General features: G+C 40.7%; 1 protein-coding gene across 2 annotated transcripts; it reads right to left on the bottom strand.

Moving 5' to 3' along the window:
* Positions 1-4,781: 4,781 nt before the first annotated feature.
* Positions 4,782-11,321, bottom strand: acyp1 (acylphosphatase 1, erythrocyte (common) type). Of its 2 annotated transcripts, XM_060934631.1 has the most exons (3): positions 11,196-11,321; positions 10,910-10,999; positions 4,782-5,153 (listed from the first exon to the last, which is right to left on the bottom strand). In XM_060934631.1, the coding sequence occupies exons 1-3, from the start codon at positions 11,247-11,249 to the stop codon at positions 4,938-4,940; spliced, it is 360 nt and encodes a 119-aa protein (XP_060790614.1). In that variant the 5' UTR covers positions 11,250-11,321; the 3' UTR covers positions 4,782-4,937. The 2 variants fall into 2 exon arrangements, with proteins under 2 accessions (XP_060790614.1, XP_060790615.1); XM_060934632.1 differs by having other exon boundaries at positions 10,910-11,289.
* Positions 11,322-11,639: the final 318 nt, after the last annotated feature.

The raw sequence follows: 11,639 nt of genomic DNA, 5'->3' as shown, positions 1-11,639 counted from the left end.
ACTCAAGCAATCAAGAATTTGAATTAGTACGTGTTTACATGTTCTCCAGTTTTAAAATAATGCCACTATTTCCCAAAATGAGTATTGGGAAATGTTCCTACTGGTGACATGTTTCCTGTTGCACTGATGGTGAACGTGCAACAGAGCTGTAATATGCAGGGCTTGTGAAAATGTTAACAATCAGATCTATAGCACAGAAAGTCACGATTTGGAATGTTTTGGAAAATGAAGAGATCTGGCAATCAAATTAGCAATGTCATCGCAGTCCACTCCAGAGCATGGTGCGTGCACACACACACACACACTCCAATAAAAGAAACTTTGCACAGAGAGTAATGCAAGCTCAGGCTCAAACCAGAAACAGAGCTGTGAGGTAGCAATGTTACCTGCTGTGCCACTGTGCCTCCCTTAAAACCAAATCCACTTATTGAAAAATCTTTACACAGACAGCACAAGTGCTCTATGTGGGCCAAACTGTAAATACATTTTTTTCCCCTCTGGACACAAAATGCACTTATACCAACTTCAAAATCCTTACATACATTTTTCACTTATTTTCTACCAGCATCGAAACTATACGTATCTAAAGCTCAACTACTGCAAATGTTTACATACTTTTGTGTCAAAACTACAATCCCAAATCAGGAAAAAGTTAGGACAGTAAGGAAAATGCAAATTATATCTCATCTCATTATCTCTAACCGCTTTATCCTGTTCTACAGGGTCGCAGGCAAGCTGGAGCCTATCCCAGCTGACTACGGGCGAAAGGCGGGGTACACCCTGGATAAGTCGCCAGGTCATCACAGGGCTGACACATAGACACAGACAACCATTCACACTCACATTCGCACCTACGGTCAATTTAGAGTCACCAGTTAACCTAACCTGCATGTCTTTGGACTGTGGGGGAAACCGGAGCACCCAGAGGAAACCCACGCGAACACGGGGAGAACATGCAAACTCCACACAGAAAGGCCCTCACCGGCCACGGGGCTCGAACCCGGACCTTCTTGCTGTGAGGGGACAGTGCTAACCACTACACCACCGTGCTGCCCGCAAATTATATTTATTTTAAAAAAAAAGCAGTGATTTCTAAATTTACTTTGACTTGTATTTCATTGCAGACAGTATGAACCCAAGATATTTCATGTTTGTCTGATCTACTTAATTTCATTTGCTATTAGTATAAATACACAGGTGAATATAGAAAATCGTGTGCGCTGATTGGTTGAGAAATTCGGACGATTTCTCGATAATCACCTCGAGCGACGCGGCAAAATTGCAGCCAATCACTTCGTCACTGTAAGTGAGGAAGAATTACAAATTATGAAAGAAAATGCTGTTCCTAAAAGCACTAAAATTGCTATGAAGTTTGGTCTAAAACTATTCAAAGGTAAGGTGAAATTGCGATTTATTTTATTGATTTCAAAACAAAGTATTTTATGTGACTTGGTGTAGACAAGTGACACAAGTCTGCGCCACGCCGCTATTACATGCTGCTTTTGAAGTTTGAAATACATGATTTCTTTCAATAAGATTTAAAAAAAAAATCACCTGTGTATTTATATTAAAACAATTATCCGCCTCAGGCTCAGTGAATATCGGTGAATAATAACCTCAACTTCATCTCGGTTATTATTCACCAACATTCACTTTGTCTTCGGCGAATAATTGTTAAATATACATCCATTCCTGTGTTTCATGCCTGCAACACATAAAGAAAAAAGGGATGGGGGAATTTAGGGAGAGTAATAAGGTAAAACAAATAATGATGTGATTGGAAACAGGTGATGTTAGCAGGTGTAATCATGATTTGGTACAGTGTTGTAGTCTTCTACCTTGTCCACATGATCTTTTGCAAACTGCAGACAAGCAGCAATGTTCTTTTTGGAGAGCAGTGGCTTTCTCCTTGCAACCCTGCCATGCACACCATTGTTGTTCAGTGTTCTCCTGATGGTGGACTCATGAACATAAACATTAGCCAATGTGAGAGAGGCCTTCAGTTGCTTAGAACTTACCCTGGGGTCCTTTGTGGCCTCGCCAACTATTACATGCCTTGCTCTTGGAGTGATCTTTGTTGGTCGACCACTCCTGGGGAGGGTAACAATGGTGTTGAATTTCCTCCATTTGTACACAATCTGTCTGCCTGTGGATTGGTGGAGTCCAAACTCTTTAGAGATGGTTTTGTAACCTTTTCCAGCCTGACGAGCATCAACAATGCTTTTTCTGAGGTCCTCAGAAATCTCCTTTGTTCGTGCCATGATGCACTTCCACAAACATGTGTTGTGAAAATCAGACTTTGATAGATCCCTGTTCTTTAAATAAAACAGGGTGCCCACTCACACCTGATTGTCATCTCATTGATTGAAAACACCTGACTCTAATTTCACCTTCAAATTAACTGCTAATCCTAGAGGTTCACATACTTTTGCCACTCACAGATATGTAATATTGGATCATTTTCCTCAATAAATAAATGACCAAGTATAATATTTTTGTCTCATTTGTTTAACTGAGTTCTCTTTATCTACTTTTTGGGACTTGTGTGAAAATCTAATGTTTTAGGTCATATTTATGCAGAAATATAGAACATTCTGAAGGGTTCACAAACTTTCAAGTACCACTGATATATATATATATATATATATATATATATATATATATATATATATATATAAAAATCAGAATTTTAGCTTTCACTTCCTGGGATGTACATCTAGATGTGTTGAACAACTTAGAACATGGCACCTTTGTTGGCAGACTACACATTTTTTTTTTTAAGGTGGTTGCATATCCTTTCCTTGCAATAACTGCATGAAGCTGATGACTTGCTGACATCACCAAACTGTTGCATTCTTTTTTGCGATGCTTTTCCAGGCTTGTACTGCAGCTTCTTTCAAGTGATTCGTTTTGTGGGGTTTCTCCTTCCAGTGTCCTCTTCAGGAGGTGAACTGCATGCACAGTTGGGTCTGCTGATTGTCTTGGCCAATCTAAAACCTTACACATTTTCCCCCAATGAAGTCCATTGTTTTGTTGCCAGTGTGTTTTGGGTCACTGTCTCACTGCATGATAAAGTTCCTCCCAATTAGTTTGGATGTATTTCTACATAAACTGGGAGACAGAATGTGTCTGTCGACTTCTGAATTCGTTTTGCAGCTACCATCATGATTTACATCATCAATAAAGATTAGTGAACCTGTTCCAGAAACAGCCATGCAAGCCCAAGCCATCACACTACCTCCACCGTGCTTGAATGATGAGCTCGTGTTTTGGATCATGAGCAGATCCTTTCTTTCTCCACACTTTTTCTTTTCCATCACTTTGATAGAGGGTAATCTTGGTTCCAAACAGAGGTGGAAAAACTGGATTGACAAAGTAAAAGTCCTACTTAGGTTTTCCTTCTGCCTGTCCTCTCAACACAGGTGATTTCACCAATTAGCTCATCAACCTGGCTTAGGGGATGTGGTAATTAGAATCAGCTGGTTCACTGAATTGGCTGGAGCAAAAATGTGGCAGGGTTTTTACTTTCTGCACCCGGGTTTTTCCACCTCTGGTTCCAAAACCTTTGTGGCTCATCTCTGTATTTCTTTGCAAACTCCCATCTGGTTTTCTGATTCTTACTGCTGATGAGTGGTTTGTGTCTTGTGATATAATCTCTATATTTCTGCTCTCAAAGTCTTCTTTGAATGGTGGATTGTGATACCTTCACCCTTGCCCTGTGGAGGTTGTTGGTGAATTCACCAACTCTCGTTTTTGGGTTTTTCTTCACAGCTTTCACAATGTTCGTCATCAGCTGCTCTTGTTTTCTTTGGCTGACCTGTTTGATGTCTGGGTCTCAGTACACCAATGATTTCTTTCTTTAGCAGGACGTTCCATATTGATGTATCGGTCATGCCCAATGCTTGTACAATGGCTCTGATTGATTTTCCCTCTTTTCTCAGCTTCAAAACGGCTTGCATTTTTCCCTTAGACAACACTGGTCTTCATGTTGGTTTATCCTTTTGAACAACAAATGCAGTCTTCACAGGTGAAACCCAGGGATCAGTTCAAGAGTGGACAATCAGGGTACTGAAAAGAATAAATCTAACAGGGCACAACAACCGTCAGTCACGTTTCAATATTTTTGATCATTTGAAAAATGGGTGGATTCAAAGGGTACCATGTTCTAAGGTGTTTAACAACTATAACGCCAAAAAAAACAACCCCAAAACCAACCAGATTTGCCTTGTCCGTTCCAATACTTTCGGAGGGGATGGTGTAGAAACATGCGATCACAATAGAGCCTTTTAGTCACTTCCTGTGTGTGGTTTCATCAGTGAAAAATGACAAACTTTCCAAAATAGTGAAACGGCTGTGTGCGTATAGACCAGGGGTGCCCAAATTGATCCATTAAGGGCCATGTGGCTGCAGGTTTTCATTCCAGCCATGCAGCAGCACACCTGATTTGGCTCATTCAATCAACTGAACTGTCTTCACACAGTCAAATACTTGCAGCCACACCCACCCTTGATTAAAGGGTGGGTGTGTCAGTTGATTGAATAAGCCAAATCAGGGTGCTGCTGCATGGCTGGAATGAAAACCTGCAGCCACATGGCCCTTTATGGATCAATTTGGGCACCCCTGGTATAGACATATGATCGAACTTTTGAATGCCAATGGTCTGCCCTACATGTACTTTAAAATTATAAAAAAAATTACTACTGATGCAACTGATTCAAAAGTACCAACACAGAGTGCATAATAACAAATCGGTGTGCATAAAGTTCACACTGAAAAAGAAGTGCATTTTTTTATGTGCATGATTTATTACTGCATGTTAGGTACGGCCTATCCTTTCATCAGAGTGCATTTTCAGTGCAACAGACAAATAGCTTATTTTAAATACATTTAAATAAAACTAGAATTCATATCACAAGTCCATTAATTTACTGCACTGATTAGCGGACAACTTTGAAGTCCTTGAAGTCCATGTTCTCGATTTTCTTCTCGTTACTGAAATCAGCTTTTATGATCCGGGACTGTGGACTGCCGGTGGTCTTGAGCCACTCCTGCATCTGTCTGACTTTCAATGCTGGGCCTTGGAGCTGACCTTGTACTGTTCCAGCTGGAGTGTTCTGCACCCAGCCGACCAAACCCAACTTCTTCCCTTCAGACTGAAAACATACACAGATTACAAATCATCTTCATGCTAATGCTTTATTATTATTATTATTATTATTATTATTATTAATAATGAAAATTGTGAAAAATCACAATCCACCATTATCAAATGTATTATATTTATGATTCAGTACTTATAGTTATTAGGCTGTTTGATTTGTAACTTAAATTAAACAAGAGACTTAATGTCGACTTCGACCTCGTGTTCTATCAGTGGAAAGTTCTGGAATATTAAAGCTCTCTGACTCTCTTTAGGTATAATACAATAAGTTATTCCACGAAATCGAGTCATACATGAGCCGATAGCCAACGAGGCGCATAGCGATAAGTTATACTATAAGCTACAGTGGTGCTTGAAAGTTTGTGAACCCTTTAGAATTTTCTATATATCTGCAGAAATATGACCTAAAACATCATTGGATTTTCACACGAGTCCTAAAAGTAGATAAAGAGAATGCAGTTAAACAAATGAGAAAAATATTATACTTGGTCTTTTATTTATTGTGAATAATGATCCAATATTACATATCTGTGAGTGGCAAAAGTATGCGAACCTTTGCTTTCAGTATCTGGTGTGACCCCCTTGTGCAGCAATAACTGCAACTAAACGTTTCCGGTAACTGTTGATCAGTCCTGCACACCGGCTTGGAGGAATTTTAGCCCATTCCTCCATACAGAACAGCTTCAACTCTGGGATGTTGGTGGGTTTCCTCACATGAACTGCTCGCTTCAGGTCCTTCTACAAGATTTCGATTGGATTAAGTTCAAGACTTTGACTTGGCCGTTCTAAAACATTAACTTTATTCTTCTTTAACCATTCTTTGGTAGAATGACTTGTGTGCTTAGGGTCGTTGTCTTGCTGCATGACCCACCTTCTCTTGAGATTCAGTTCATGGACAGATGTCCTGACATTTTCCTTTAGAATTCGCTGGTATAATTCAGAATTCATTGTTCCATCAATGATGGCAAGCTGTCCTGGCCCAACCTATGATACTACCACCACCATGTTTCACAGATGGGATAAGGTTCTTATGCTGGAATGCAGTGTTTTCCTTTCCCCAAACATCTCATCTCATTATCTCTAGCCGCTTTATCCTGTTCTACAGGGTCGCAGGCAAACTGAAGCCTATCCCAGCTGACTACGGGCGAAAGGCGGGGTACACCCTGGACAAGTCGCCAGGTCATCACAGGGCTGACACACAGACACACACAACCATTCACACACACATTCACACCTACGGTCAATTTAGAGTCACCAGTTAACCTAACCTGCATGTCTTTGGACTGTGGGGGAAACCGGAGCACCCAGAGGAAACCCACGCAGACACGGGGAGAACATGCAAACTCCGCACAGAAAGGCCCTCGCCGGCCACGGGGCTCGAACCCGGACCTTCTTGCTGTGAGGCGACAGCGCTAACCACTACACCACCGTGCCGCCCCTTCTCCAAACATAACGCTTCTCATTTAAACCAAAAAGTTCTATTTTGATCTCATCTGTCCACAAAACATTTTTCCAATAGCTTTCTGGCTTGTCCACGTGATCTTTAGCAAACTGCAGACAAGCAGCAATGTTCTTTTTGGAGAGCAGTGGCTTTCTCCTTGCAGCCCTGCCATGCACACCATTGTTGTTCAGTGTTCTCCTGATGGTGGACTCATGAACATTAACATTAGCCAATGTGAGAGAGGCCTTCAGTTGCTTAGAAGTTACCCTGGGGTCCTTTGTGACCTCGCCGACTATTACACACCTTGCTCTTGGAGTGATCTTTGTTGGTTGACCACTCCTGGGGAGGGTAACGATGGTCTTGAATTTCCTCCCATTTGTACACAATCTGTCTGACTGTGGATTGGTGGAGTCCAAACTCTTTAGAGATGGTTTTGTAACCTTTTCCAGCCAGATGAGCATCAGCAATGCTTTTTCTGAGGTCCTCAGAAATCTCCTTTGTTCGTGCTATGATACACTTCCACAAACATGTGTCGTGAAGATCAGACTTTGATAGATCCCTGTTCTTTAAATAAAACAGGGTGCCCACTCGCACCTGATTGTCATCCCATTGATTGAAAACACCCGACTCTAATTTCACCTTCAAATTAACTGCTAATCCTAGAGGTTCACATACTTTTGCCACTCACAGATATGTAATATTGGATCATTTTCCTCAATAAATAAATGACCAAGTATAATATTTGTGTCTCATTTGTTTAACTGCGTTCTCTTTATCTACTTTTCGGACTTTTGTGTGAAAATCTGATAATGTTTTAGGTTATTTATGCAGAAATATAGAAAATCTAAAGGGTTCACAAACTTTCAAGCACCACTGTGTACTATATAGTACGTGCGTAGTGCATACTATAAACCGTGTACGATGAGATTGAGTGGAATAACTGTTTTATTATATCCACATTCACAAGATTTTCAGAAACATTTTTATTTTTAGCAAATTCAAGAAATAAAAACTTAATAATTTCCGCTTAGAATGTAAACAAACCGGCGAAATCACCATAGCAATTTGTGAAAAATATGTGATAATTATTGAAAAATAATAATAATAAAAAAGAAACGTTCTTACCATCAAATACTTTTATTCCATATTTTGTTGCTTTTATTGGGGGTTTTGTTTCCAAGTAGTTTTTATTTCGTCCTCGGTTGGTTCAGCAACATGCTCTGCCATTTTGCTTTTAGCTACTCACAGTATAGAGGGCTACCGCGTGACGTCACCGGACCGCGAGATTTTGTTAGGGCGCCACATTGGAAGACCAAGTACATACATACTACATACTCACAATATAAAACAAAGTACGCGCGAGAGTGAAGTGACACGATGGCTGATAATTCTGGTTGTGTGAGTACATTACCAGCTGCAGAAAGGGCACGGTATGTGGAGAAACTGGCTGTGATTGATGGGTTTGACCCATATGATAAGACTCGGGGCAAGGGAGAATGGAAACATAAGGAGGACCGGACACCAATTCTGCCATCTGTTTGCTACCCAGACATTGTAAACTATTTGTTGTTTACACCCAGTGCCTACACTGCTGATGACTTGAAGGCCTACAAAGGGCTACAGGCTTACAATGTTGTTAGTGGCTTGGTTCGTGATATTACAGCTATTGTTAAGAATAACCTACACATAGTTATGGCCAAGGTAATCTTGTTGATATCTTTTAATAATATATCTTTTCAGTTGAAAAAATAATACTTTTTGTTACTATTAAGGTATCCATAATTTATGTTAATTTATCCAAATTATACATATGTATTTATGATATATGCCTACACAACAACTATGCTTTATTTATATAATAGGAGGGAGAGCAAGCCCCAAACCATCCTAAATTCATCTCATCTCATCTCATTATCTCTAGCCGCTTTATCCTGTTCTACAGGGTCGCAGGCAAGCTGGAGCCTATCCCAGCTGACTACGGACGAAAGGCGGGGTACACCCTGGACAAGTCGCCAGGTCATCACAGGGCTGACACATAGACACGGACAACCATTCACACTAACATCACACCTACGGTCAATTTAGAGTCACCAGTTAACCTAACCTGCATGTCTTTGGACTGTGGGGGAAACCGGAGCACCCGGAGGAAACCCACGCGGACACGGGGAGAACATGCAAACTCCGCACAGAAAGGCCCTCGCCGGCCACGGGGCTCAAACCCGGACCTTCTTGCTGTGAGGCGACAGCGCTAACCACTACACCACCGTGCCGCCTCCATCCTAAATTATTACTATTATTAAATTGTAGAAGTCTGGGAGGCTTGCTCCTCATACAGTTATCAATTTGGGGCCAATTTAGCATGTTTTGAATCTGAATTTCTTGCGTTTGCTTACCTCAAAGTGTCCGCAGATCATGCACAGACTTATCCATTATATCCACAGTTTTTTGCCAAGTCTCACACAGGTTTCTTTCAAGTCTACTGTTGGGCCAATAAATCATAAATAAAACAGCTCAGATTTGTTTGTTTAAGTCATTTGCCACTCCACTTTATTCTCGTGGGTTCACATACCGCTGCCGTTATTTCCCCCTAATCACGAGTTTGTTGGGTCTTCCAATATGGCGCAGGGTCTGTTTACTTCCGGTTTCGGGTGACGTCAGTGAAATCCCTCTATATGAGCTGATATCTTAGTAGTTGTTAATCAACTCTTCAAACAAGATGGTCATCTTTATTCCTATTCTGAGTTTCTTCTTAAATATGGTATCCCTGTCACCCCGAAGGGCTTTTCTGTCGTTTTTGATGCCATCCCTGCGGGCATAATTTCTTTATTTAGAGGCCTTAAGGGTCAGTTATATGACCCTGTCGTGCGTGATGTTGCTGAGACTAATGTTGGAAGAAGTTGCTTTTCAAATCTTAAGAATTCAAACAAAACAATCCGTCAACTTTTCCAACAAGAAATCACCACTGCGCCACCTTCTTTATCATTCTGGTCTAGTTATGTAGGGGACATTTGCTGGGATAAAGTGTGGCTGCTACCACATAAATTCTGCTTGACTAATAAGGTCAGAGAGATTTCTTTTAAGTTGATACATAGGTTTTACCCAACCAACCACTATTTACAGAAACTTAAAAAAGATATTGATGTAAACTGCACCTTTTGTAGGGATCACAGAGAAACACTTGAACACTTATTTTGGTCATGCTCTCATACAAAGACATTTTGGTCTAAACTATCAAGATATATTATAGATTCTGTCTACCCTGATTTTGCTTTGAAATGGGAAAATGTACTCTTTGGTTTTGTTACTCAAGACAGGAATGCCACTTCTGAGTTTTACTTAATTAACCTCATTATCATTTTAGCCAAACATTATATACACAAGTCATCTCATCTCATTATCTCTAGCCGCTTTATCCTTCTACAGGGTCGCAGGCAAGCTGGAGCCTATCCCAGCTGACTACGGGCGAAAGGCGGGGTACACCCTGGACAAGTCGCCAGGTCATCACAGGGCTGACACATAGACACACAACCATTCACACTCACATTCACACCTACGGTCAATTTAGAGTCACCAGTTAACCTAACCTGCATGTCTTTGGACTGTGGGGGAAACCGGAGCACCCGGAGGAAACCCACGCAGACACGGGGAGAACATGCAAACTCCGCACAGAAAGGCCCTCGCCGGCCCCGTGGCTCGAACCCGGACCTTCTTGCTGTGAGGCGACAGCGCTAACCACTACACCACCGTGCCGCCCTATACACAAGTCAAAATTTCAAAATGTAAAGCCAACCTTTACTGAATTCTCCATTTATGTAAATCATTATATAGCGTCCATCTCTTGTTCTCTTAATAAGAAAGCTGTGAAGTCTTATTCCCTTTTTGTGCTGTACAATGCATTCATGTAAATTTATTTATTTTCCTGTTTGTTTATTTGTTTTTTTTTTTACTATTATTTCCATGCCATAACCCCTGGCAGACTGTTATATATATTTTTTATACAAAATGTATGCAATGATATCTGACAATAAAAATAAATAAATAAATAAATAAATAAAAATCTTAGTAGTAGAGTAGCCAATCAGAGCACACGATTGCTCATATCCAGTGAATGTGGATAATGTTATTTATTTATTCAATTAAATTTACTTAATGTTCATGAAACATCCTGTATTGAAGGGTCAGTTTAGTTTATTTTACAGTTAAGGGGTTCCTGGTTGAAAAAAAAAATTAAATATTAAGAACTCCTGGCCCATATCAATGATGATGATGACGATAGTAATAAATCCAGCACAGCCATGATACCTTACCTGAGTATATTTTCGAAAAAACACTCCCTGGACCCTTCCATAAACTTCATAATCTACTGACAGCAGCTCCTCTGTAGACATGGTTACGGTCTGGATAGAGGATACATTTCTGTATTAAATAAAACTCCTCTAAACCCGCTGACCCAACATACTCATGCATTAGTTAGCTACCATGCTAACGATTTGCCATTCGTGCTTGCTAATGCTAATGCTACTTCTCAGACACTCCTCAAGCTACAGACGATTAGCCAGCTAACACTTTGGGGTCGTGAAAACAGGCTTGTACCTTCCAGTGCAAGAGATATAGATATTGCCTCGAAAACAACACTGTTTTATTCATAAACAGCAGAAAACATTCTCCACTCAGAGCCGGGTGTTGTTCTTTTTTTCTTTTTTTTTTTGTATCTTCGGCACAAGAGTCGAACACAAAAAGAATCGACTCTATTTCCAACCACAGAGAATCAAGTGCAGCTTGTGAATCGATTCACTTTTCATGTTAGCTCAGAATGGCTCTTTATCATAGATATCATTTCTTCTTCTTGCTCCTGATAAGGGGTCACCACAGCAGATCTCCCTGTCTTCCGCATCCTTCTCTACCACACCCATGGATCTCCTCTTTGGCCTTCCTCATTTTCGTGTGCCTGGCAGCTCCATCCTCAACATTCTCCTTCCAACATGCTCTGCATCTCTTCTCAGGATGTGCCCGTACCATCTCCGTCTCATCTCTCTT

Source organism: Neoarius graeffei, chromosome 11 (genome assembly GCF_027579695.1).
Source record: "Neoarius graeffei isolate fNeoGra1 chromosome 11, fNeoGra1.pri, whole genome shotgun sequence".
Lineage (NCBI taxonomy): Eukaryota > Metazoa > Chordata > Actinopteri > Siluriformes > Ariidae > Neoarius > Neoarius graeffei.
This window is presented reverse-complemented; position numbering and strand designations above follow the sequence as displayed.